This window comes from Zalophus californianus, chromosome 3 (genome assembly GCF_009762305.2).
Source record: "Zalophus californianus isolate mZalCal1 chromosome 3, mZalCal1.pri.v2, whole genome shotgun sequence".
Taxonomy (NCBI): domain Eukaryota; kingdom Metazoa; phylum Chordata; class Mammalia; order Carnivora; family Otariidae; genus Zalophus; species Zalophus californianus.
Genome location: NC_045597.1, coordinates 192,197,547 through 192,222,961, shown reverse-complemented (window position 1 = coordinate 192,222,961; position 25,415 = coordinate 192,197,547). Strand labels below are relative to the sequence as shown.

Here is a 25,415-nt window from a genome sequence, read left to right as displayed (position 1 = left end):
GTTTCTGAAAGTCTGTGAGCTGTTCTGGCAAACTAAGTGAACCCGAGGAGGGGTCATGGGAGCCTCTGATGGAGAGCTGGCCAGTCAGAAACAGGTGACACCTGGGACTTACACCTGGGACTTACACCTGGTGTCTGAAGGGGTGCTGGGCGGGCAGTCCTGTGGGCCTGAGCCCCTGACCTGTCTCCAGGTAGCCAGTGTCAGAATCCAGTTCAATGGCGGGACACCCCGCTGGTGTCACAGAACTGCTGTATGGAAACCTGCCCCCGACACCCACCTCCGGTGTTGGGAGTATTGTGCACGTGGTGGGCACGAGGGAGTAAAGGACACTCAGCTGGAGGGAGACTCAGGTTTTCCCACACACGAGACGAAGCACCTGCTCCCTCTGCCCAAGCTCACCATGGCTTACCTTCCCAAGGCCAGCAATCATCGGCGTGTTCTCGGTCCTGTAAGAGACAAGGGATTCAATCCTATTTCCACGCAAAGCAATGAACAAATGTCCTAGGACGGAATCCAGTCTGTGAAAGTCATGGGTTCAACTGAAAACAAAATCACACCCACATCTTTCCTAAACACGTGCCATGTGCAGCGCCTCCATGGTGCTGCAGCCCCCAAACCCTCCACGCCCAGCTTCCTGGTCCACTCACCGTCCACACGGCCCGCCTTGGGCAACATACGCTGGGTGTCCACACGGACAATTCTGTCTGGGCCCTTTTCCTACACAGGAGAAATCCCTCCTCCAGCTGCAGAGCCCAGGGCCCCCTTGTCGAACCCGGCGGGGGGGTCCAAAGACGCCAGCTCCGCGCTGTTCCCATCAGCTGACCATTCAGCTGCAGCCTCTCAACTGTCCCATGGGAAGAGTCATTGGTTACTAGAGATTGTGTGTGTGCAGGAAAGGACGGGACGACCCCCGAAGACCGGAGGCTCTCCCTCAGACCTAACAAGCTGAAAACAGAACTCTTCACTCTATTTCCAGGAAAAACAAAATAAATCACTAACGTAGTAATTCTCTGAATTTTAAGTTTTGGCTAAAGTTTGCTTAAACCTTGGGAGCCGGCTGCCACTGCTGACCCGCAGATAACCAGATAAGCAAACAGGAAGCACAAGGCACTACAGGTAACGTGATCCTGCCGATCTCCCTTTGACAAGTTCATTGGTCAGTTCTGTCCCCGGAGACAGGCTCTGACACCTGGGGATAGTCTGGGAAGAGCAAGGAGTCTGCATGGAGAATCCAGAGGTCTGAGCTTATCCTACATCTGACTCCTCGACCACTGGGATCCTAATGCCATCCCCTCTTCGGGCCTCACCCCCCTCATCTGTGGGACAGCATGGCCGGACCAAGAGCATCTCTCAAGGTCTGTGCCCTGTAAGTGGCTAGAGGGGCTGCCCAGGTAAAGCTGGGACCCTGTGTAGAACCTGGAGCTTGTCCTCACACCCCCACCCCGAGCATTAGGTCAACCTCCTCTGCCTCCTTCTGGAGTCATGCAAACCCTGCTTCCCACTCCCAGTCCACATACTGAGCTACCCTATTAGGGCTTCCCGAACACATGATGTTCTACCTCTTCTTCTTCTTCTTTTTTTTTTTAATTAAACTTTGTTTTAAAGATAATGTAGATTCATATGTGGTTATAAGAAATAATATAGAGACATTCTGTATAGCTGTTACTCAGCTTCCCAGTAATGCTGTGGTACAAGATCACAACCAGGTTGTGGATAAGATACAGAACGTTTCCACCACCACCAAGGTCCCTCCTGTTGGCCTTTTATAATCAGACCCCTTTGCCTTGGGCCCCATCCCTTCCTTAGCCCCGGGCAACTGCTAACCTGTTCTCCATCTCTAATTCTGTCATTTCAAGAATGTTCTATAAATGGAATCAGTTATAACTCCGGGGGATTGGCTTGTTTCATTCAGCATAATTCTCTGGACATTCCTCGCAGGCGGCTGTGTGTATCAACAGCTAATCCCTTTCCATGACTGAGTAGTGTCCACGCACAGATGTGCCAGCCACTTGTTACAGGACATCTGAGCTCCCTGTACTTTGTGGCCATCGCAAATAAAGCTGCTAGACACACTTGGCGTCCAGGCTTTTGTGGGAACGTAAGTCTGCATTTCTCTGGGATGAGTGTCCAGGAGTGAAATTCCTAGGTTGTACGGTGGGCACAAATCTAGTTTTAAGAGACAATGCCAGGCTGTTTTCCAGAGCAGCTGTCCCGTTTCCCCCCCCGGCCGTGCATGAGTGAAGCCGAGTCTCCGCATCCTCAACAGCACTCCACGTTGTCTCTAGTTTTTGTCTTAGTCGTTCCAGTAGGTGTGATGTCTCATTGTGACTTTTTTTTTTAAGATTTTTTATTTTATGTATTTGAAACAGAGAGAGACAGCACAAGAGGGGGTAGGGTGAGAGGGAGAAGCAGACTCCCTGCCGAGCAGGGAGCCCGATGCAGGACTCGATCCCAGGACCCCGGGATCGTGACCTGAGCTGAAGGCAGATGCTTAACCAACTGAGCCACCCAGGCGCCCTCTCATTGTGATTTTAATTTGCATTTCCCTAATAGCTAAAAATGTTCAATACCTTTTCATGTGCTTATTTGCTATCTGTGTATCCTCTTTGGTGAAATGTCTGTGAGTGTCTTTTGCCCATTTTTTGACTGAATTGTTTGGGGGTTTTGGCTGTTGAATTTTGAGAGTTTTCTTTACGTATTCTAGATACGAGTCCTTTGAGGACATATTCTAGTGCATAGCTTGTCTTTTCATCCTCTTAACAAATTGTTTTGCAGGGAGAAAGGTTTAAATTTTGATGAAGTTCAATTATCAATTTTTCCTTTTATGGATGCTTTTGGTATCAAGTCTAAGATCTATTTGCTGAGGCCTAGAGCCTGAAGATGTTTTCCTGTTTTTTTTTCCCTAAAAGTTTTATAGTTTTATGTTTCACATTTAAGTTCATCATGCATCCTGAATTAGTATTTTACAAGCTGTGAGACTTAGGTTGAGGTTTGTCGTCTGCGTAAGGATGTCTAATTGCTCCCGTACCATCTGCTGAGAGTGTCTTTCCTCCACCAAATTACTTCTGTATTTTTGTCAAAAGTCCTTTGGGCATATTTCTGGTTGTATCTGTTCTGTTCCACTGGTCTACTTGCTGGGCTTTTGATAGAAATTGGGCTAAACTGATACATCATTTTGGGGAGAACGGACCTTTACTGTACTGAGTCTTTTGATCCATGAACACAGCATGTCTCTCCACATATTTAGATCTTTGCTCTTTTAGCCACATTGGTAGTTGTCAGCATACAAGTCCTATATCTGAGTATTCCTGAGTGATTATAAGTGGTACTGTATTTTTAATTTTGTTGTTCATACATTCTTTACCAATAGAGAGAAATATAATCAATATTTGTATGCTTATCTTGTAACCTATGATCTTGCTGAATTCACTCATCAGTCCGAAGTTTTCTTATATGTTCCTTGGGATTTTCTACAGACACCATCATGTGATCTACAAAAAGGGGCAGTTTTACCACTTCCTTTCCAATCTGTATTCCTTATATTTCCTTTGCTTGCCTTCTGCACTGACTAGAACTTCCAGCACTGCTGAAAAAGAAGTGAGAGTGGACATCCTCAGCTTGTTCCGTCATAGGAGTAGAACATTCAGGCCTTCGTTGTTGAGTGTGATGTTGGCAGTAGGTTTTTTTGTGAATGCTCTTTTCAAGCTGAAGAAGTTCTCCTCTAGTTATATTGTGAGAGTTCTTAATGAATGAATGTTGAATTTTATTAAATGCTTTTTATGCATTAAATTATGTTATTTTTCTTGTTTTTAAGTAGGCTTCATGCCCAGTGTGGAGCCCAGCACAGGGCCTGAACTCACGATCCTAGATCAAGACCCGAGCTGAGATCAAAGGTCAGACGCTCAACCGACTGAGCCACCCAGGCGCCCCAATTTTTCTTCTTTAACATGCTACCTTACATTGATTGATTTTGGAATACTGAAACAGCCTTGCATCCTTGGAACAAACTCCATCACGGTGTATATATTATTTTTATATATTGCTGAATTCCATTTGCTAAGATTTTGTTAAAGACTTCTGCAGCTAAATTCATGAGAGATATTTGGTCCATGGTTTTATTGTTTTGTACCATCTTTGTCTGGTTTTGGTATAAATTCATAAAATGAACCAGGGAAATGTTCCCTCCTCCTATTTTTTGGGAAGAGACTTCATAGAATGGTGTGATTTCTTTAAGTGTTTGGTAGAATTTTCCTGTGAAACTACCTGGGCCTGGAGATTTCTTTTTGAGGAGTTCTAAAATTACAAAATTAATTTCCTTTTCCTAATAGTTATAAAGCTATTTAAATGATCAAATCTCCTATTAGGTGAGCTGTGGTAATTTGTTTTTTGATGAAGTATTCCACTTCATCTGAATTGTCAAATTTGATTTTGGCAATTTTTTGTCAGTCTTACTAGAAGTTTGTCAGGTGGTGGTGGTGTTGTTTTTTAATTTACTAAGTTTTTCTTTTAATTCCAGTATTCTTAACATACAGTATTATATTAGTTTCAGGTGTACAATACCGTGAGAGATTTGTCAGTTTTATCAATATTTTTAAAAGGCTATTTCTTTGTTTCAATTATTTTTAAAAAATTATTTTTGTTTTCAGGGTGCCTGGGTGACGCAATTGGTTCAGCGCCCAACTTTTGATTTTGGCTTGGGTCATGGTCTCAGGGTCATGGGATCAAGCTTCCAACAGGTCCTGCACTAAGCGGAGATTCTCTTTCTCCCTCTCCCTCTGCTCTCACTCTCTCACTAAAAACAAATAAATAAAATCTTTAAAAAATTACTTTTGTTTTCAATTTCACTAATTTCTGTTCTTTAGTATTTCCTCATGTTTGCTTTGGGGTTATTTTGCTCTACTTTTTCTAAGTTCTTCAGGTGAAAGCTTATTGACTTCAGAGTCATCATCTTTTTTAAATTAAGATTTATTTATTTATTTAGGGAGTGCTCGTGAGTGGGGGAGGGGCAGAGGGAGAGGGAAAGAGAGACTCTCAAGCAGACACCCCACTGAGCTCAGAGCCCAACAGAGGGCTTGACCTCATGACCCTGACTGAGATCATGACCTGGGCTGAAATCAAGTCAGACACTTAACTGACTGAGCCACCTAGGTGCCCCGAGAGTCATCATCTTTTTTAACATATACATTCAGCGCTATAAATTTCCCTTTCAGCCATGCTTTGGCTGCCTCACAAATTTTGATAAGGTGTATTTTCATTTTCACTCATTTTGATGTACTTAATTCTTTTGAGGAATCCTGTTTGACCCATGGTTTATGTAGAAGTGTGTTGTTTGTTTCTAAGTGTTTGGAGATTTTCCCATTACCTTCTAGTTACTGATTTCTGGTTTGATTCCACTGCGATGAGAAAACTCTGTATGATTTCGGTTCTTGAAATGTATTGAGATTTGTTTAATGACACAGGACATGGTCTATCTTAGTGTATATTCTGTGGCACTTGTAAAGAATATGTATTTTGCTGTTGTTGGGTGAAATGTTCTAAATACTTCAATTAGGTCCTATTGGTTGTTGGCTGTTATTGAGTTCTTCCGTATCCTGGTTGATTTTTATCTAGTTGTATTCATTGTTGAGGGAAGGGTACTGAGGTCTCCATCTGTAATTGTGGATTTGTCTGTTTCTCTTTTCAGTTCAATATGTTTTTGCCTCACATACTCTGCAGCTCTGTTGTGTACTCCATCACCATTTAGGATGGCTAGGAATTCTTGGTGGACTGACTCTTATCATTATATAATGTCCCCTTTGTGGCTCTGGTAATTTGCTCTGCTCTGGAGTCTCCTTTATCTAATATATAACCATTCCTGCTTCCCTTTGATTAATGTTTACATGATACCTATTTTTCCATTTTTAATATTCAACCTCCCTCTATCAATATATTTGAGGTGAGTTTCTTATATGTACCACATATAGTTGACCCTTGAACAACACAGGTTTGAACTTCATGGGTCCACTTTCATGCAGATTTTTTACAGTACTGTAAAAGTGTTTTCTCCTCCTTATAATTGTCTTTACGTTTTCTTTTTGCTAGCATACTTTAGTGTAAGAATATAGTATATAATACATATAACATATAAAATATGTGTTAACTGACAACTTATGTTATCAGTAAGGCTTCCAGTCAACAGGGGGCTATGAGCAGTTAAGTTTTATGGAGTTAAAAGTTACATGTAGATTTTCAACTGTGCAGGGGATCGGCACCACTAACCCCTGCGTTGTTCAAGGGTCAACTGCAGTTGGGTGATTTTTTTTTTTTTCTTTTAAGATTTATTTTAGGGAGAACAGGAGCGCACACACACAAGCACAAGTGAAGGGAGGAGCAGAGGGAGAGAATCTTAAGCAGACTCCCTGCTGAGCATGGAGCCTGACATGGGCTCGATCTCATGACTCATGAGACCACAACCTGAGCTGAAACCAAGGGTTAGACTCTTAACTGACTGAGCCACCCACGTGTCCCAGTTGGGTCAATTTTTTAAAAAATTCACTCTGCCAATCTCTGTCTATTAATTGCTGTATTAAGACCATTTACATTTAATGTAATTAATGTTAGGGTTTAGGTCACCCATTAAAAATTTTTTTGTTTGTTCTGTTTTTTGTTTCTCTGTTTTCTTCTTCCTACCTCTCAGTGGGTTATCTGAACATTTTTCAGAAGTTCAAGTGAACAGAAACCTTATCTCCTTTTACATTTAGTCCTCCTCCATTTATAATATAATTATCTTAAAGTTTTCTTCCACGTGTATTTGGAACCACATCATACGTGCTATAATTTTTGCTTAAGCCATCAAATACAATTTCGAAAACTCAAGAAAAAAGCCTATTTTATTTACCCATACTTTGCTTACACTGCTCTCTTTCTTTCTTTTGATGTTCCCAGTTTCCTTTTTTTACTATTTCCTCTCTGTTTAAAGAACTTCCTTTAGAAATTTTTAGCATAGGTCTTCTGGTGACAAATTCTGTTAGTTTTCCTTTATTTGAGAACGTCTTGATTTTCCCTTTATTCCTGAAGGATATTTCTGCTGCATATGGGATTCTGGCTTGACAATGCTTTCAACACTTGCAAAATACTGCATCACTTCCTTCTGGTCTCCATGGTTTCTGATGAGAAATACACTGCTATTTGAATTATTTTCACCCTGTAGGAAACGTGTCATTTTTTCCTCTGGCTGCTTCCAAGATTTTTCTTTGCCTTTCATTTTCAGAAGTTTAACTATGTGCCTTGGCAAGGATTTCTTTCGGTTTACCCTGCTTGGGGTTTGTTCAGCTTCTTGAATCTGTAGGTTTATGTCTCTTGCCAAATTTGGGAAGTTTTCAGCCATTATTTTTTCGAGTTCTTCTTCGTCCCACCTTTTCTCCTCTCTTCCTAGGATGTCAATGAAATGACCGTGAGACCTTCTCCTATAGTCCCTACAAGGTCCCTGAGGTGTGGTTTTTTTTCCCAGGCTAGTTCCTCCCTGTTGCTTAGATTGGGTAATTCTATTGTTCTCTTTCAGTTCATGCGTTCTTTCCTCTGTTGCCCCTATTCTGCTGGTGTGCCCATCCACTGTGCTTACTTCGGTTGCTGTTGTTTTTAGTTCTAAAATTTCCACTTAGTTCTTCTTTATATCTTCTTTGTTCTTGCTGGCACTTTCATGCATTTCAACTGGGTTCATAATTGCTCGCTGAAGCATTTTTTCTTATGTCTGCCTTGAAATCTTTGTCAGATAATTCTGACATCTTTGTCATCTCAAGTGTCAGTACTGGAATCTATTCTTTTTTTTTAATTCAATTTAAGATCTTTTTTGTTCTTGATATGATGAGTGGTTCTCAACGGAAACCTGGACATTTTCATGTCCCTTACTTAACCCTTCTATTTTAGCTGGCTTCTTTTGACACTGCTGTGGCAGGGAAAGGAGTATGCCAGCTCACTGCTGCCAGGTGAAGGTAGGAATCTGGGTTCCCTACTCAGCCTGTGTAACAACATGCAACGGCAGGACACACTTTGTCAGTAAAGCTGTGGGTGGAAGCCCTGGTGGTCTCCATGGACACCACGGTGAGGGTACCTCGTTACTGGCTCCCTACTAGGCCCCCTCTGACACACCTGGGGCGGGTATGAGAAGATCTTGTCACAGGCTGCGCAGGTGGAAGTCTGGGCTCCCTGTCCTGCCTTTGCTGGCACGGGTGGGGATGGCAGCAGTTTACCATGTGGTGATTGGCCAGAGTAAAGTGGGAATTGTCTAAAAAGTTCTCTGACTTGCTAGGCTGTCCTGTTCCTGGTCCATTGTCTAGTGAGAGTTGGCTCTGGTTGGACATTGTTTTGTTTTGTTTTCTGCCCTCATTAGTGTTTCTGAGTTACAGGCTTCATCAGCTGTAATTCAGGGACAAAGGAGGCAAACAAAAACCCAGCGAACCCACTACCACGTTGTTCCTGTTTCTCCTTCTTGTTAGAATTTCTGATAGAAGGTGTGGCCCTGGTACCACCTCCTTCCCTGGTTACAGTATCAGCTTCTATCGCAGGGACACAGGAGCTATCAGAAAGGAAGCCAGGTGCTACTGTGCAACCCTGCTCATCCCACCCTCATGAGAAGAGCAGCACATCTCAGCCAGGAGGCTCCAGCTTTGAGTCATCCCCATAGATACTGAAGATCTGTGAATGTGCAGAATCTATCAGTGCAGCAAATTCTGACTCAGTAGTGAGGGAGAACGTGCTATTAACCGTTCTCCTAAGAGACAAAGAAAAGTTACTGCCCTACAGACCAACAGGATGGTCAGTAGGCCAGAGACTTCATTAACCTTCTATCTTACCCTGGCCTGAAATTCCGTTCTTGTCCACCTCCAAACAGCATAGGGTACAGAGGGGTAAGTTCACCAAGCCCTCGGACGTAAAGTGCTCCAATTCTGGGACCATAGAACTGAAAGGAAAAGTCAGTCATTTATTCAGCAAGAACCTTCTGAGCTCCTACTCGGTATGCATACTGAGTGCTTAGAGGCACACAGAGAAATACTCTGTACCCTATGGGTCCCATAGCTGTGCTACCCATCACCACTCTGGACATGTCAGAGTCACAAAAGCCTTGGGGGTGCAGGGCAGAGCCTGGACTCTTGTCCCTAGCCTGGGGCAGCAGAGCTTGACTGCGCATCACAGAACAGAATTTGTAAAAGGAGAGGGGCTGGAACTAGAGATTGCCAAGGGCTTTTCCTGGGTATGACTCCACGTTTTCAAACGGACATTTTGCAAAAATCATTAAGTGCCACAGTGTCGGGTCAGCACACATGCTCCTTTGGAAACTAGCTGAGCACCATGCTTCAACATAGAGGACTACGAATATTTCAGGTTCTAGTCAGCTGCCAGAAAGATGAGTGAAGTCTCAGAAGGGTCCTCACTATTGCTTCCTCTCTTCCACATTTCAGGTAAGAGCTGGTAAAACAAAACCACTGCATAGAGCTGCACTTTAAATCAAGTTAGAGCAAGCAACATCTTGAATCTCACATCTTCCATCCTTGGGGTGGGGGCCTACGAGCGGGCTGATGAGGGGTCTACAGGAGCTCTCTGCCCACTGCAAAGAATACTCAATATCTGGCTGAAGCCACCTGCCTTATGTCTCACCTGAGGCCTCTATGTCCTTCCACAGCCCTGCCTGGCCACCCACTCCTGTCCCAAGTTGGGGTGCTGCTGGTCTCTCCTTCTTCAGCTCGTGAGGGTGGGGGCTGCAAATTGCACCACTGTGTCCCCCGACAGCACTGGACAACAAATGGACGATCAGGGGTGCCGTGGGCTCTGCTCTAAGGTGAGCCTCGAGGTCACGGAAGGAAGGAAGCCTCTGTGGACGCACCTTGTGCCCAACGATGGTCAGGAAGTCCACGCCCAGGTCCTCCACATCCACGCGCCGTTTCCCCAGGGCCTGTGCCGCATCTGTATGTAGCAGAATGACCGGCAGCCCGGAAGCTGTCCGCTTCTGGTTCAGGGCTTTAATTCGCTGACTGATTTCAGAGATGGGCTGAAGTAGGGGAAAATAAACAGTTGAGAATGTCTCTTTGATTTCATGAAAACTGAACGAAAGAAATAAGGAGTCATTACTGAGGAGAGGAGGAGGAGGGAGGAGGAGGAAGGGGGAAGAAGAAAGGAAGGAAGAAAGAAGATGAAGACAACGATGAAGACAAAAATGACGAAGATGAAGATAAAGAAGGAGAAAGAAGAGGCCCCAGGTAAGATGCATGAGAACATCAAGCAGAGTCTGGGCCCCCTTCATTCCTCACTAGGTTTTCTTAAAAGGATAAATGACTCACCATGATGACCCCAGTCTCGTTATTGGCCAGCATGATGGTCACGAGGCACGTGGCCGGGCAGACAGCTGCCAGGATGTCCTCAACCTCCACCTGCCCGTTCACCTTGGATACTGGCACAAAGGTGACCGCTGAGGGAAAAAAGCACACAGACCAAGGTTAACCTTGTAAAATAACCTCTTTTGAAAGTTCATTTAGATACAGCTTAACAAAAGTATTTTCCACATTTAAAAAGTAATTTATTGTAAAAGTTCAGAAAACTATAAGGAATATAAGTCACCCATCATCACAGCACATGGATATAGCCAATGCGAATGCTCCTCTGAAGCAGCTTCAGTTGCTGGGTTTGTTCCGTGGAACACACTCTCCATTCTGCTGCTGAGGGGCCCACAAGGAGGCAATACACTCTTAGTTCATGAGCATCTATTTTTTAAAAATTTTATTTTAATTCCAGTATAATTAACATATGGTGTTATATTAGTTTGGGGTCTACAATATAGTGATTCAACAGGTCTATCCATTACTCACTGCTCATCATGGTAAATCTACTACTAATCCCCATCACCTGTTTCCCCCACCCCCCCACCCACATGCCCTCTGGTAACCATCACTGTGTTCTCTATATTTAAGTCTGGTTTTTGGTTTGTCTCTTTTTTAATTTGCTCATTTTCTTAACTAAATTTCACACATGAATGAAACCATATGGTATTTATCTTTCTCTGACTTATTTCACTTAGCATTATACTCTCTAGATCTATCCATGTTGTTGCAAATGGCAAGATTTCATTCTTTTTTATGGCTGAGTAATGTTCCATTATATACATCATCACATCTCCTTCCATCTATCAATGGGCACTTGGGTTGCTTCCATGTCTTTGTTATTGTAAACAATGCTGCAATAAACATAGGGGTGCTTAGATCTTTTCAAATTAGTGTTTTCATATTCTTTGGGTAAATACCCAGTAGTGTGATTACTGGATCATATGGTAATTCTACTTTTAATTTTTTGAGGAACCTCCATACTGTTTTCCACAGTGGCTGCACTAGTGTGAATTGCCACCAACAGTGCACATCCTTGCCAACACTTGTTTCTTGTGTTTTTGATATTAGCTATTCTGACAGGTGTGAAGTGACATCTCATTGTAGTTTCGATTTGCATTTCCCTGGTGATGAGTGATGTTGAGCATCTTTTCATGTGTCTGTTGGCCATCTGGATGTCTTCTTTAGAGAAATGTCTGTTCATTTTTTAATTGGATTACTTGATTTTTTGGTGCTGAATTGTATGAGTTCTTTATATATTTTGGGTATTTTTTTTTTAAAGATTTTATTTATATATTTTGGGTATTAACCTTTTATCAGATGTCATTTGCTAATCGCCCCTCCCATTCAGTAGGTTGTCTTTTTGTTTTGTTTATTGTTTCCTTTGCTGTGGAAAAGCTTTTTATTTTGATGTAGTCCCAAAAGTTTATTTTCGCTTGTTTTTCTTGCCTAAGGGGACATATCTTGAAAGAACCTGCTGTGCCCACATCAAAGAAATTACTGACTACTCTCTCTTCTAGGATTTTTATGGTTTTGGGTCTCACATTTAGGTCGTTAATCCATTTTGAGTTTATTTTTGCATAGCATGTAAGAAAGTGGTCCAGTGTCATTCTTTTTCCATGTAGCTGTCCAGTTTCCCCAATACCATTTGTTGAAGAGACTTTTTCCCAGCGCATATTCTTTTCTGCTTTGTCGAAATTAATTAACATATAATTGTGGGTTTATTTCTGGGTTTTCTATTCTGTTCCATTGATCTATGTGTGTATTTTTGTGCCAGTACCATACCGTTTTGATTACTTCAACTTTGTAGTGTATCTTGAAATCTGGGATTGTGATACCTCCAGTTTTGTCCTTCTTTTTCAAGATTCCTTTGGCTATTTGGGGTCTTTTGTGGTTCCATACAAATTTTAGGATTGTTTGTTCTAGTTCTGTGAAAAGTGCTCTTGGTATTTTGCTAGAGATTGCATTAAATCTGTAGATTGCTTTGGGTAGTATGGACATTTTAACAATATTTGTTTTCCCAATTCATGAGCGTTGACTGTCTTTCCATTTGTGTCATCTTCAATTTCTTTCATCAACTTTATAGTTTTCAGAGTACAGGTCTTTCACCTCTTTGGTCAGGTTTATTCCTAGGTATCTTACTGTTTTTGGTGCAATTGTAATGAGACTGGTTTCTTAATTTCTCTTCCTGCTGCTTCATCATTAGTGTATAGAAATGCTATGGGTTTCTGTATATTAATTTTGTATTCTGCGACTTTACTGAATTTGTTTATCAGTTCTAGTAGTTTTTTGGTGGAGTTGTGTTTTCCATATAGAGTATCATGTCATCTGCAAATAGTGAAAATTTTACTTCTTCCTTACCAATATGGATGACTTTTATTTCCTTTTCTTGTCTGAATGCTGTGTCTAGGACTTTCAGTACTCTTTATTTTTTGCATACCTATTACTGGGTTTTGACTTGTGGTTACCGTTAGGTTTAAATATAACATCTTATGCATAATAGCAGTTTGTAGTAAGTTGATGGTTGAACCCATTCTAAAATCACTAAATTTTTCCTCCTCTCCCCCACACATTTTAGGTATGTGGTGTCATACTTTACATCCTCTTATTTTATGAATTCCTTGACTGATTTTTATAGATATACTTAATTTACTGCTTTTGTGCTTCCTACTTTTCTTATTCTTATTTATGTTCTTTCTACAAAAAGAGTCCCCTCCCCTTTAACATTTCTTATACAGCTGGTTTGGTGCTATTGAATTCTTTTAACTTTTGTTTGGGAAATCCTCTCTCTCTTTTTATTCTGAATGATAGACCTGCTGGATAGAGTATTCTTGGCTGCAGGCTTTTTTCTTTCAGCACTTTGAAGGTATCACACCACTCTCTTCTGGCCTGCAAAATCGCAGCTGAAAAATCAGCTCATAGCCTGATTGGGTTTCCCTGGTATGTAGTTGTTTTATCTTGCTGCTTTTACAATTCCCTCTTTATCACTACTTTTTTGCCATTTTAATTACTATGTATCTTGGTGTGGCCCTCCTTGGGTTGATTTGGTGGGAGCTGTCTGTCTCCTGGATCTGGATTTCTGTTTCCTTTCCCAGATTTGGGACGTTTTCTGCTATTATTTCTTTGAATACATTTTCTGTCCCCTTTTCTCTCTCTCATCCTTCTGGGATCCCTACGATGCCAATGTTTTACTCTTTTTTTTTTTTTTAAGATTTTATTTATTTATTTGAGAGAGAGAATGAGAGATAGAGAGCATGAGATGGGGGAGGGTCAGAGGGAGAAGCAGACTCCCTGCCGACCAGGGAGCCCAATGTAGGACTCGATCCCGGGACTCCAGGATCATGACCTGAGCCGAAGGCAGTGGCTTAACCAACTGAGCCACCCAGGCACCCCAGCCAATGTTATTACTCTTGATGGTGTCACTGAGCCCCCTTAATCTATGTTCATTTTTTATTATTCTTTTTTTCTCTCTTATGTTTAGTTTGATTGCTTTCCATTACTCTGTCCTCCAGGTCGCTGATCCATTCTTCTGCTTCCCCTAGTCTGCTATTTATTCCCTCTAGTGTATTTTTAATTTAAGTTATTGAGTTTTTCATCTCTTCTTGGTTCTTTTTAATGTTTTCTTTTTGTTGAGGGTTTCACTGAGGTCCTCCACTTTCTTCTCAAGTCCAGTGAGTACCTAATGACCATTACTTTAAATTCTCTATCAGGCATATTATTTATCTCCATTTGATTTAGCTCTCTTGCTGTGATTTTGTCCTGTTCTTTCATCTGGGACAGATTCTTCTGTCTTCTGATTTTGTCTAACTCTGTCTGTTTCTATGTGTTAGGAAAGTCAGCTAGATCTCCTGCTCCTGAAATTAGTGGCCTTATGAAGGAGAGGTCCTATAGTGCCCTGCTTTGTGTGGTGTTCCCTGTTGACTAGAACCTAGGGGTGTCTCCTATGTGCACCCTACTGTTGTGGCATTTGCCTTCAGTCCAATTGTCTGCAATGGCTGTCTGCCTGTTGTAGACAGGGTTTGGTCCCTCTGTTGTTAGTGGGTGGGTCTGCAGGAAAACGTGGGGGTGGGACATGCAGTGCCAACAAGGTCTGCACCAGTCCCCTGCAGGAAGGGACCTGCAGCTGCCCAGGAAAACTACCCAGGCCAGGAGGGAAGAGGTGGGTCCACAGAAGAGTGTGGGGTGGGATACACTGTTAGCAAGCTAGGTGGAGAGTGCTGCACTACACTCGTTCCCATGGGTGTCTGTGTATCTGGCTGGGAGCTGGAGGAGGGAAATGGCATCTGCCGGCTCCTTTGTTCTTGGGGAAGTCTCCCAAGAGATACCATGCCCCTCCAGCAGACACTCCGAGATTAGTAAATAAATCTCCCTCCCATACACCCAAGGAGTTTATCAAACTGCTGTTTCTATGCTGTATCTCCATGGGGCTGTTAGTTGTACAGTCTCTGTAAGGGTGGGACTTCAGTTTCCTCTTGGTCTCCCAGCTCTTCCAGAGCCAAGCATGTTGATTTTTAAAGTTCTAGGTGTTAAGCCCCACTGATTTTAAGAACTCACAAAGTTAGGCCCCTCTGGTTTTCAAAACTAATGTTATGGGGATCCATCTTCCCAGCGCAGGTTCTTCATACCTGGGGTTCCTGGATGGGATCTGCTCTTCTCCCCTCTCTGAGCCCATGGCGTCCCTCCCCTCATGTACAGTCCCACAGGTCCATCTGGCTCCCAACCCTGTCTCTGCCCTTCCTACCCTCTTCAACATGGCCTCCTCTCTACGTTTAGCTGTGGAGAATTTGTTCTGCCAGTCTTCAGGTCATTTTTGGGGGTTATTTACACTGACGTGGATATTATCTGGGTGTATCCATGAGACAAGGTGATTCCAGGATCTTCCTACTCTACCGTCTTCATGAGAGCACCTTAACGTACCAAGTACTTAACCTTCACTCACTCGACACTGAGCAAACACTTGTTAATCGCCTACTAGGCTCCAGGCACTGCTCCAAGCTCTTATAACCTCATTACTACAGATGAATAATAAGTGAAGGTGACTGAATCAAGATTTTGGTTCAAAATGGTTAAGACAAATGCATCCACTCTCCCCTCAAGGCCCTAAATGAGAGAACAGATGTTTTCTAAATCAGGGGTATCACCTGTGGACAAGGAATTTTGAGGAATTCTCAGAATATAGAAAGGTGATGGCATCAGATTAATAAGAATAGGAAAAAGACACTCAGAACAGTAATAGGCGAAAACTATGAGAGGATGTAGTGATCATCCAAGTGCAGAGTACACAGCATGGAGCGTGAGGAGGGCGAACTGCTGAGGCAGGCAGGGGCTGGGTGTGATGGCCTAGCACCCCCACCACACACCACACAGGTGGGTGGCAGAAGCACTGGCTGTGACTGAGAAGAGCACCACGTGCCCAAGAGAGGACTGCAGGCCTGGGCGGGCTCCAGGGACAGGGTAGGAGCCAGAGAAGGGCAGAGTTCATGTATCCACTGCAAGACTCAAAGGACAGCAAAAGAAAGGCTGCTCTGGCTGGGATTACTCCTCCTGGGTGCTTGGGTGGCTCAGTCGGTTAAGCGTCTGCCTTCAGCTCAGGCCATGATCCCAGGGTCCTGGGATTGAGCCCTGCATCGGGCTCCCTGCTCGGCGGGGAGTCTGCTTCTCCCTCTCCCTCTGCCCCTCCCCCTGGGGGCAGATAAATATTTATCTCAAATAAATATTTTTTTTAAAAAAAGGATTACTCGTCTTTTTATTAAGCACATGAAAGGATGATCAACATCATCAGCCATCAGGGAAATGCAAATCAAAACCATGAGATACCACTGCACACCCCCTGGGATATAGCTATAACAAAAGATACAGAATCGCAAACGTTGTCGAGGGCACAGAGAAACAGGAACCCTTGTGCCCTGCTGCTGGAAACATAAAAGGGTGCAGCTGCTTCGGAATACGAAGGTCACCTCAAAAGGTTAAACACAGAGTTACTCTGTGACCCAGCTATTCCTCTCCTAGGTATAAGCCCAAGAGAAACAGAAACATACATCCACACAAGAACTTGTACACAAAGGTTCATAATGGCATTATTCATAATGCCAAATGATTGTTAACTGATGAATGGATAAGTAACGTGAATGTTATTTATATCAATTAGAATTCACATAAAATGGAATAGTATAAATCCATAAAAAGAAATTAAGTACCGGTACATGCTACATCATGAACGAACCTTGAAAACATGCTAATTGAAAGAAATCAGTCAAAAACACCACATATTCTATGATTCCATTCATACGAAAGTCCTCTGAAATAGGGCAATCTTTAGAGACAGGAAATGAATTACTGGTTGCCTGGGGTTGAGGCAAACGGAGAATTACAGTGGGTGGGTACAAGGTTTTGGGGGGTGATGAGATGTTCTATAACTGATCATGGTGATGGTTCCACAACTTGGTGAATAAACTAAGAACCATTGAACGGCAGAGGGAGAAGCAGAGTCCCCGCCGAGCAGGGAGCCCGACGCGGGGCTCGATCCCAGGACCCCGGGATCATGATCTGAGCCGAAGGCAGACACTTAACTGACTGAGCCACCCAAAATCTTTGTAATTTAAGCAGGAGGTTAAATGCAACAGCAACTAAGAATGATGTGTCGCCCTTCCCTGTAAGTACAGAAAAATAAGAAAGACCAAAAAAAAAAAAAAAAAAAAAAGGCACAAGAGCTGAAATAAGAGAGTCAGACCTGACTGATCTCTTTTTTTAGTTAAAGTAGTGCATCTAGGTAAGACCAGAAAGAGAAGAACCCTTGTAGGAAACAGGAAAATCCATAGAAAGTCTTCATAGTCAAACAGAACACTATGTTACAGTCCTTTATCTTTATGATAAAAATACTTTCCCTCGATTCACCTTCAGGTTTCCAGGCAGATTAGAGAGGCAGAGAGGAAAGTCATTTTGCTTAAAGGAAAGTAATCACCTCGGCTGTCTTGGGGAAGAAAAGGGCTCTTGGTTTTCAAAAGTCTGTGGTCTGTGCCCCGTGTCTTGAGACTTCACAGCACGGGAAAAGTGAAAGGTCAGAGTCACTGCCACTGCTGGCCAAGCCCACCCGCCCGCCCCTCAGCCTGCCTGGCGAGCCGTCTGCTCCCGAGCCGCCCGGCCCCCTGGCGAGGCCTCACTCCCCTGTGCTGAGATGAAGTCGTCCAGCAAGAGCACATTCATTCTGGTGTTTACCCCCTGATGCTGAGGTCTATTTGACCCTTGTTCTTCCTATCGGAGGAAGTGGAAGCCAAGATTTAATCACTGCAATCCAAGTGAAAAGCTCTGTTTAGCATTTACAGGCATACCATTTCAATACGTATATATTATATACAAGAATCTGAAGTATCGTCTACTTGATAGATCTAGACTAGATCTCCACATTGATGACCCACTTTTTCCCTAAGGGACAATCTGGCAGCATTCACTGGTTCCCGTGTGGGGACAGCCTATGTGACCTTTGCCCCTGCGGACGGCCAGGGAGGCTGCGAGCGGAGGGTAAATGATTCACCGGGTCCTGGAATCAGTTAGCGGCAGTGAGCGGAGCTGCCCTGCGGAATCCGCCAGGCTGGTCACTCACCGGCCACCCGTTCTTCCACCAGGTGCTCCAGGGGCAGACGGATGGAGTCGTGTTCCACGGTGCAGGTGATGAGGTGGGGCGTGGCCCCATCCAGCGGGCTGCACAGCTCGGCCGGGCTCCCCTTGGAGGGACGGGTTTGGTGGAAATGTTTCACCACGGAATGAATTACTAAGTTGTTTGACTGCAGAGAGCAGAAAGAGCATTTACGGACACCTGGGCTAAGGGGAGAGCAAGGGTAGCACCTTCTCTGACTTCATTTTCCTTGTGACTAACATTTAAAAAGGAAAGAATGGTCTTGAAGACATTCAGCTTCTGAGCTGCACATCTGAATGCCCAATGACAAAGATTTGGGGTTTCAACCTTTCAAAAATGTCAGAATTCATTTCCAGTCAATTACGCCTGTCTTATTAAGCAATGTTATGAATTTTTAAATTTTATAAATCTATCAAAAAAGAATATTTTGTCCAGGTATCCACTGCTGATGGGAGTATAATCTGGCATATTAAGGGCCACATTTGGCATATCTATCAAAAAAGCCCTCTGACCCAGCACGTCTGTGTCTTGGACTTGATCCAATCACTACACTTGCACAGAAGCAAAATGATGTACAGAAAGGTTGTTTATTAGGTGTAGCACTGTTTGTAACAGCTCAACCTCGGAAAGCCCTTCAGAGTCTACCAATAAAGGGACTTGTTAAATAAATCATGCAACGCTGCTCAGTGGACACCAAGGTATAAACAACAAGGAAACGCTTTACGTGCAGAGACCAAAAGATCTCAAATACAAATATACTTGCTAAATTATAATAAAAAAAGGTAGCAGACATTATATACAGTAGTCTACCCAATTTGTATAAAAAAGGGGAAATACACATACATTTGCTCATATATGCAAAAATATCCTTGAAAGGGTAAACAGGGACATCTACATAGTTATTTGCTTTTAATGCATAGACTCTCTGGAAGACACCAGGAAGCTAACAATACTGGTTTCCTCTAGCCAGAGTGAATAACTGAAGGGTTCAGGGTAGAAGACTTTAAAAAAAAAACAAAAAAAATTTTTGTATTTTAAATTATAACATATATACAGAAAAGTGTATAAAATATAAACATAAGTTTAACAGAGAAGTAAGGCAGTGAATACTGAGTGACTGTTACCTGATCAAGACAGTGGACACTGCCCCACGCAGAAGCACACCGGGCCCCTTCAATCACTGTCCCCTCCCCACCCCCATGGAGCTGACTACCACCCTGATTTGTATGGTAATCATTTCCCTGCTTTTCTGGATACTCTGACTTCCTATGCAAGCACCTCTAAACAATACTGTTTATTTTGTCTCCTTCTGACCTTCATATGAGTAGAACTGAACGAACTTTTTCTCAGTAAAGATCCAGTCCCTTGGAGCATCTGGGGGTACCCCACGATGGGGGGCAGTGCTTGCACTGTGCTGAGGTGTCCACATGCTGCCATCCCGTGTGCAGAGGACTTAAGACAGTGTCCAGCTGGTGGCATGCCAAGGCAGCCCCCTCTGTGGCTCACCGATGGGCAACACGTCGGATCAGGCAACAGTGAGGAGGTGGTTGGGGATGGATGACTCAGGTGGTTTTCTCCAACCCGTGGATGCTTCCTTAGAGGTCCCAGGTCATACCCTTGTATAAAATGCTGCCACACAGCCATTCTATCCAGAAGAGATGTTCTTTCGGGGCTCCACATGGCTGCAGAGTCCCTACACTCCCATTTAAGGCCACTGTGGATGGTAGTGTAAAAGATGACCCAATGACTGTGAACAGGATGGAGATGCCCAAGCCCCTCCCACGTGCTGCATGTGTCTGTCAGTCCTGCTGAACCCTGGAAATGGCTGCCCTGCCCTGGGCCCCAACGGGAGCTCAGGGGCCTCCGTGGGAACCACCAAGTCACATCTGAAAATGCACCATGTGCTCCCAGACCACAAACGTCCTTGGCACCAGATGAGACCAGGATGGCCCTACCAGGCAGCTGGGGCTGAGGCAGCTCCTTGTGGGCCACCGGGAGTCTGGTCGCAGTGGTGGTCGCGGGGCCCAGGGGCGTGGCGGCAGCTCCCCGACCCGTCATTCAGCCAGACTGGCTCAATGGACCCTTTGACTGACTTCATTCATTCAGCGTCTCAAGATCCATGCGCGTTGCTGCAGGTGGCCGTGTGACATTCCGCTGTAGGACTGCAACATAACGTATTAACATTGGTCCATGCTAATTTTGAGGGACACCTGGGTTGCTCCCAGTTTCTGGCTGTCGTGAACAGTCTTTACCTGTGCCCTGGTGCGCACGCGCCTCACTTGTCTACGCTACGCCCTGGGAGTGGGACTGCTGGCTGACAGTGTATGCGCGTCTTCAACGTCACCAGAAACAGTCCCTTTCCCAAACCGGCATTCCAGCTTAGGCTCGTGCTTACTGCTCTACGTCCTTTGTCCACACTTACTACCACTGCAATGCTTAACTTTTATCATTCTGATGGGCGTGCAGACGTGTTTCAATGTTTTTTACTCTGATGGCGATGCCAAGTATTTTCACATGTAGAAACTCTTTGGGCGTCTGCTTTGTGAAGCACATACTCAAGTTTCTTGCCCATATTTCCATTGGGTTACCTGCCTTTATATCCTAGATGCTAGTCTTTTGTCAGTTATATGTTGTGGGTGTCTTCTCCCACTGTCTAGCTTGTCTTTTTGTTTTCTTCATAGGACTCTTTGATGACGTAAAGTCTGTTTTGTGGTGGTGGTGGTATCATTTATCAGCCTTCTCCTTTATGGTTAATGCTTTCTGTATCGTACAGAAGAAATTCATTGCTCTTGATCATCACAAAGATAAAAACTTATCACCTGAAAGCTTTCTAAATTTTATTTTTCATAATTAGGTATTTATTATGCCCAAAATTATGATTATTATTTTATGTTGTGAAGCAGAAATCCAATTTCCTTTTTCTTTGTGGATATACAGTTGTCCCAGCACCATTTACTGGACACCATTCTTTCTTCCTGCTCTGTTATGCTAACTCAGTCATATATGGTGATCATGTAATCTAGCATCTGAGCCAGAAAAACTTAAGAATAAGAGGGCACTGGGGCGCCTGGGTAGCTCAGTCGTTGGGCATCTGCCTTCGACTCGGGTCGTGGTCCCAGGGTCCTGGGATCGAGCCCCGCATCGGGCTCCCTGCTCCGCGGGAAGCCTGCTTCTCCCTCTCCCGCTCCCCCTGCTTGTGTTCCCTCTCTCGCTGTGTCTCTCTCTGTCAAAGAAAAAAGTAAAATCTTAAAAAAAAAAAAAAAGAATAAGAGGGCACTACTAAATTACGTCAGGACAACACGTGTATCCTGGGACTGTCCTGAGCAAACGAGGATACATGGCTACCTCAGTCATAGGACAAGTGCCCGTACATGCACGGCGTTATTTCTGGTCTGCCGTCTGTCCCTGCCCGAGGACCGCCTGCCTTAATGAGTAAGCTGTACAAAAGGCTGGAATCTGGGGGAGCAAGTCATTTCACTGTGTTCTTAATCTTCCGGAGGTCTTGACAATTCTTGGCCTTTGGTATTTCCATATAAATTTGTGAGATTCCACCAAAAAAGTGTCAGGATTTTGACTGAGGTTGCATTGAATCTACAGATCAATTGGGAAGAACTGAGGTATTTAGAACACTGGGTCTTCCAATCTGGGAGCTTGGTGAATTGCTCCGTATATTCAGAACTTCTTAGAAGAAGACGGTATACACGAATATTTCTATTACTTTCCTGGTGGGGCGGGGTCTATGAAAAAGGTCCTACAAATTCTTTTTTGTTAGCTTTATTTCCTAAGTATTTGATGTTTTTCGTGCTCTGGTAGAAACCTGAAACCACTATCGAAACTGCTATATGGAAACTAAGAGGAACACACAAATGCTCCAGCAAGGTTTGACTCGAAACAGACCACATTTTCCTCCTTCTCATTCTTGAAGCCATCCCCTCCCCTTCACTTGCTTTTCTGTAGAATCCTTTGTTCCAGGAACTCGGTATCGATACTGAATAATGAGACTCGGACGGCCAGCGCCGACGCTGGCCATGAGACCACCACGGAGACACGATGAACGTGGCTGGTAGGATGCACCAGATTCCTATTGACGCTGCTGGATCCTGTATTTTCCTATGAAAGCCCTGAGCCTTTTACCCCGGGTGGGTCTGCAGTTCTGAAGGCATCAGCCTGCTGCAGCCTCCCTTGCCTGGCAAAGTAATAAACTGTCGTTCCTCTTTATCCCCAAACTCTGTCTTTGTGTTACATTTTGGGCTCCAGAGCATGGAGATCGATTTTTGACAACACACCTGCTTGTCACTGGTACATAAAAACACGATTGATTTTTATATCTAATAACTGCTAAATTTTCTTATTAACTCTAATAATCTAGCCGCAGATTCTCCTGGGTTTTCCACATGGACAGTTACATCACCTGTGGGTGATAGTCACGCCTTCCTTCCCAGAAAGGGACACAGTATTACTATTTGAGCAGAAGCCTTGACACCATCCCACTGTCTCTGAGTATTTCCATCAATCTAAAAGTACATCTGGAAGGGTCAAACCTCAAAATCTTAATCAGGCAAACAATTTAGAAGGGACTTAAAGGGATAATTCCAGGGCAAAATGAAGAGGAAACTCTCTGTTGAAATAATGCAAGTTAATTCACACGTTATGTTACAAATATCCTATCAGCCACCTGGAATTTACTTTTAGGATAAGTACTAATTATATGAAGCTAATTTGCAAAATTACCAAGACCAAGACCAAGCATTACTCTTTTTTAAAAAAAATAATACCAAGAGGGAACCATGTTCTATTTTTTCATATAACTTACAGTTAAAAGACTGTGAGCCTGTTTAGAAACTTTACCTCGGTGCCCCCGGAAGTGAAGATAATGTCCTGAGGTTTCCCACATATCATCTTCGCGACATTCTCCCGAGCTGTGTCAATAATGTCCTTGGCCTTCCGACCTGGAGAGACCAAAATGGAAACTCATTAACGTCACTTCACTAAGCCCAATAAACACATGTTTAAAAGAACAACCAGACATGGGGCGCCTGGCTGGCTCAGTTAGTGGAGCGTGTGACTCTTGATCTCGGGGTGGTGAGTTCAAGCCCCACACTGGGTGTAGAGATGAATTAAAAATAAAATCTTTAAAAAAAAAAAAGAACCAGACACGCAGGAACAACTCTAAGTGGGCAATTCTAAGACGACCCATGTTCCGTTAACGTGAATACATTAGGCCACAACTTAGGAATAAGCTGATGAAGGGGCAGCAGCAAGATAGGAGCAACTCAGTGACACCTACTGAGACTTAGTAAGAGGAGGAAACAAACACGGGGGGCGACACGCGGGAACCCTAAAATCCCCAAAGACGTGGGCTTCCTCTTACCGGATGCTACAGGAGAGGGGAAGCTGTGGCCATCTGCCTTGCTTCCCATTCATCAAGACAGGAGGGTGAAGGGATGAAATAATTTGCTTAAGATCAAGCTGCAAAACAACAAAAATAAGCAAAAAGAATGCTTATGACTCCTCAATACATGGTGCAATGCTGCATCTCAGTGCAGGTCCCCCGGGCACACGAGAGGTCCCTGCCGCAGGGCCAGACCTGCTGTCACATGGGGGCCACGCACCCCAGCTGTGAGCCAGTTCCACTGGCTGGCACGAAAGAAGGGACCAAACTGTATGTGGCAGAGAAAGCAAGGAGCCAGGATGGGAACTGTGACAACGTCAATGGCCCTTCTTACTTGGTCTATAGATCAACAGTCTCCAAAATTTGTTGACTATTCAGCCCTACTTGTAAGGAAAAAAAGTCATCAAATTGTACGCTTTCACTCTGCAGTTCAGTGTATGTGAATCACACCTCACTAAAGCTGTCGGAGGGGGAAGGACGCAGAGGGCGCAGACCAACGAGTCCCGGGAACAGAAGCTTCTGGAACACTCGGAATCCCGTCCACTGTGGACAGGTCAGAGAACTGCCAGAAATGACCTTGTGGTTGCTCTCTTCATGTACTTACAATTTATATTTTCAAAAAGGATCTAATGCCACTTGAAACAAAAGTGCATACTCAGGGAGATTAGAATATGAATGGTAATGAGATGCTGTCACTGGATTAATGTTCAATCTCTGGGTCGGGACGGTGTCCTTGCTCTTAGGAGACACCATTTAGGTATTTAGGAGGGAAGCCTCCTGTTTGCAACTTACTTTCAAATGATTCAAATAAATGGGGCAAAGTAGTAATAATTGATAAATCCAGGTAAAGGAATTAAATGCAGGTGTTCACTAGACTTATTTCACCTTTTCTGCAGATGTTACATTCCAAAATAAAACTCTGGCACAAGGAGTTAAAAAAATAAATCAACCCATGAGATGTGTGCTGGCAATGGTTCTCTCCCCCACCCCAAGGTACTAATTCAGTCTTTATCTTTTTAACAAGTAATGCCCTCAACTGAGGAAATCGGATATGTCCTGAATCCAGAGCAGGACCTTCCTGTCATGTTCTCAGGTTTGCGGATGGCACGGTGATGGGAGAAAGTCCCTTCTCTTTGGCACATACAGGTGTTTCCCCGTGATGGGGAAGTACCACGCTTCCTGCAACTCATTCTCCAGGGCTCATGAAAAAGCAGTAAATTCAGAAAGAAAGAGATCAAGGTAATATGGCAACACTGTTGGATCTAGGTAGGAGACACATGGGTGTCTATTTTCTTACTCTTAAATTTCCAGGATGTTTGAAGTTGTTAGTGTAACTAAATGTAAAGGATGGTTGGTAACCGTAACTGACATAAAAGAAGACTTTGAACTCCTGCCTTTCAGGAAGCAAGAGGGATAGTAAGGGGCATGTGTGGCTCCCATGATCATTAAAGCAACCCTCCTTCACTCGGCTGTTCTCACACCAGAGCCCCTCTACCCGCCCCCCGCAACGGCCCGTTTCTCCTTTCCCATCTCTACCCCTCTCCATTCCCTCTTGAACTCACTGGCAATCAGGTACTCTGGTCCCTGGCCTCCCAAACCTACTCTGACCAAGGTCCCCGTGCGCCAAATCAAGGTCCCCGCCTCCTCCCTTGCCAGCAGCTCTCCCCTTGGTCCACTCCCTCCTCCTCCGAGTCCCTTGCTAGGCAGGGCTCCAAATCCAGATGGCGGATGGCCCCGCACCCTGGCCAGGTCCTCCGATCCTCCCTCCCTCGGCAACTCAAGACTGAATAACCAGCACCGTGCTGCAGACTCTACCGTTCCACCTGGGTATCCAATAGGCATCTGCAACTACACTTACTCCAAGTTGAACAAAATGATTTCTCCCCCAAACTTGTTCTTCTCAGCCTTTCCTATCTCAGTAAATAAATGGCAACTCAGTCCTTGCAGGGGCCCGGGGCCCAAAGCTTTGGCTTTTGCCTTTCTCATACCCTGTTATCCAACCCATCAGCAAATCCTGTAAGGCTCTGCCATCCAAAATACC

General features: G+C 44.1%; 1 protein-coding gene across 5 annotated transcripts in view; it reads right to left on the bottom strand.

Moving 5' to 3' along the window:
- Positions 1–25,415, bottom strand: part of SCLY (selenocysteine lyase) — a 37,413-nt gene that overhangs the window by 6,798 nt on the left and 5,200 nt on the right. For 3 of the 5 annotated variants that reach the window (XM_027590306.2, XM_027590304.1, XM_027590303.1), the window contains 7 exons: positions 23,354–23,451; positions 22,831–22,931; positions 17,950–18,130; positions 10,314–10,441; positions 9,860–10,024; positions 8,832–8,938; positions 410–446 (listed from right to left, as the gene is read on the bottom strand). In XM_027590306.2, coding sequence (XP_027446107.1) covers positions 410–446; positions 8,832–8,938; positions 9,860–10,024; positions 10,314–10,441; positions 17,950–18,130; positions 22,831–22,931; positions 23,354–23,402 — 768 coding nt within the window. In that variant the 5' untranslated portion in view covers positions 23,403–23,451. The remainder of the gene's footprint in view (positions 1–409; positions 447–8,831; positions 8,939–9,859; positions 10,025–10,313; positions 10,442–17,949; positions 18,131–22,830; positions 22,932–23,353; positions 23,452–25,415) is intronic. The other 2 variants (XM_027590302.2, XM_027590301.2) reach the window with 1 other exon arrangement.